Source organism: Neopelma chrysocephalum, unplaced genomic scaffold (assembly GCF_003984885.1).
Source record: "Neopelma chrysocephalum unplaced genomic scaffold, ASM398488v2 Primary Assembly neopelma1_96067, whole genome shotgun sequence".
Lineage (NCBI taxonomy): Eukaryota > Metazoa > Chordata > Aves > Passeriformes > Pipridae > Neopelma > Neopelma chrysocephalum.
In genome coordinates this window covers 1-2,496 of record NW_020924718.1, presented here as the reverse complement: position 1 = coordinate 2,496, position 2,496 = coordinate 1, and the positions used below count along the sequence as shown (strand labels likewise).

The following is a 2,496-nucleotide window of genomic DNA, read 5'->3' as shown; positions in this document are numbered from 1 at the left end:
GGGGTGTTTGGGGATGTTTGAGGTCTCAGGGAGAAGATGTGGGGGGGGATCTGGGGTCTCAGGGAGGGGGTTTGGGGGTCACTCACAGCAGGTTTTCCCTTGCGGGCACTGGGCCCTCGGAGCACTCGGGGGCCCTTTCGTTTCCTGGGGCCAGGCCTGGCAATGCCCCGGAGGCTGGGGGGCACTGGGGGGGCACCAGGGGTTAGTCCTGCCCCCCCAAATCACCCCCTTCTGCGCCGTTTTCCCCCCAATCCCCCCATTTTTGCCCGTTTCTCCCCCCATGCCCCTGTTGTGCCCCCGTACCCAGGTAGTCTGGCACGTTCCTCAGGTGAGGTTTCACGATGGCCGGGTGCAGGGGTTTGTCGTGGCGCAGCACGTGCAGGTCCCGGGGGTTGTCCTCGAAATAGGCCTGGCCATGGACAATGGGGGGGGGGGAAGTTGGCACCGCCCAGGGACCTCCTGTGCCCCTCAGGGACCCCCAAACCCCCTCCCGGAGCCCCCCGGGGTCACCTTGAGCTTCTCGGAGTTGAGCAGCTCGTCCCTGATCTCGCGCAGCCGCGCCTCCTTCACCGCCTGCTTGGTCACCGAGCGCATGGCATCCTTTGGGGGGGGCACAGTGGGGTCACAGGGTGCCACTCCCACGCTGGCACCCCCTCCGAGTCACCAGGACCCCCCCTGGCACCACCAACATCCCCCTGGTGTCACCAGGACCTCATCAGTGCCACCCCTGTCCCCCCCAGCCCCGCCGGTGCCCCCCGTACCCGGCAGCGGTAGCGCAGCGACTCGATCTCCTCCATGCAGAACTTGTAGGGCTGGAGCATGGACTGCCCGTTCTCTGGGGGGACACAGAGGATCACCCCAGCCCCCCAGTGTCCCCCAGCCCCCCCGGGTGGCACAGGGCCCTCCAAACCTCCTGCCAGCGCGTCCTCGATGCGGGTGAGCCCCTCGTGCTCCTCGGGCAGCGCCAGGGTCAGCGCCGTGCCAGGGTTGTCACCGCGGGCTGTCCTGGGGGGTGCAGGGGGGACACAGGGTGGGACCACGGCCAGCCTGGCACCCCTGGGGGTCCCCCCGGTGCCCGCACAGACCTGCCCACACGGTGGATGTAGGACTCGACCGTGGGGGGGACGTCGAAGTTGATGACGGCCGAGACGTTCTGGAAGTCGATGCCCCGCGCGACCCCATACTCAGGGTCCTGGGCCTTGGCCTTCCCCTTGTCCTTGGCCTTCCCCTTCCCCTTCCTGGGGGGACACAGGGACACCAGGGTTTGGGGGGGCTCGGGAGGGACACCCAGAGCAAGTGGGCATCTGGGATGTGGGGACAGGGAGGCTGGGAAAGGGGATCCCCTGGGCACAAGGACACCCCGGGCACGGTGAGGCCACGGTCACAGGGACACCCTGAGCCCCCCAAGGGGGACACACTCGCACGGGAACAGGACACTGGTGGTCACCCAGGTCCCTGGTGATGCCCACAGGACACTGGTGTCACCCATGTGATACTGGTGGCACCAGTGGCTCCCTGGTGGCATCTTCAGGGCACTGGTTGCACTCCCAGGTCCCTGGTGTCACCCCCTGGTTACTGGTGCCACCCACAGGACACTGGTGGCACCAGTGGGTCCCTGGTGACATCCCCCAGCCCCCGTGCTCACCCCGGGGTCCCCCCTTTCCGTGCCTGGCGCTGGGGGGTCTCCACAGGCCCCTCCTCGTCGGTGGCCACGATGAAGTCGTAGAGGCCACGGTTGAACTGGGCGATGACGTGGCACCTGGGGACAGAGGAGACCCTCAGTGTGCCCACCCCCCTTCGTGTGACCCCCAGGACACCCCAGGGCCCCCCCAGTGCCCCCCCAGTGCCCCTGGCATACCGGGAGGCCGCGGGCAGCTCGGAGTTGAGGGTGCAGGCGGGGATCCCGAACTGCTCGAGGAAGAGCTTGAGGCGGAAGGCCCTGGCCAGGCTGCCCACGAAGAGCAGGGCCCGGCCCCGCAGCAGCCGCAGCTGCAGCAGCGCCACGAGCACCAGGAACTTGTCCTCCTCCGTCCCACAGCGCACCTGGAACTGCTGCAGCTGGGAATGGCCCGGCAGCCGCGGCTCCGGGGGCAGCACCAACACCTGGGATGGGGAAAATGGGGAAAAACAGGGGGGCTGTGGCACCCACAGGGTCCTCTGGGCTCCTTGTGGCTCCTAAATCTGCTCCTGGGGGGCAGTGTTCCCAAATCCCGGCGTTTTCCCAACTCTGTGCCCGCTCTGGATCCCCCTTGGATCCCGCAAACCTCCCTTAGAGCCCCCCAACCCCCCCCCTGGATGCCCCAAACCCCTCCCAGTCCCCCCCAAACCCCATCCCAGCTCCCCCCAAACCCCATCCCAGCCCCTCGTTCCTCACGGGGTTGTGCAGCACAAGCTCCTGCAGCGCCTCCAGCTCGGGGTTGAACGTGGCCGACACCAGCAGGGCCTGGTAGATCTTGGGCAGGTGGCTGGGGGAAAACAGGGGGCTCAGTGCCCCCC

The 2,496-nt window shown here is 67.9% G+C and overlaps 1 protein-coding gene across 1 annotated transcript; it reads right to left on the bottom strand.

Annotated features, from left to right (window-relative positions):
* Positions 1 to 86: 86 nt before the first annotated feature.
* LOC113981093 (probable ATP-dependent RNA helicase DDX56) lies at positions 87 to 2,491 on the bottom strand (the record flags this gene model as incomplete). The annotated part of the gene is made up of 9 exons (XM_027708330.1): positions 87 to 184; positions 304 to 409; positions 511 to 600; positions 762 to 835; positions 911 to 1,005; positions 1,086 to 1,238; positions 1,646 to 1,759; positions 1,859 to 2,103; positions 2,375 to 2,491. Coding segments are annotated over 9 exons (1,092 nt in total), but the record flags the coding sequence as incomplete, so codon positions are not given.
* Positions 2,492 to 2,496: the final 5 nt, after the last annotated feature.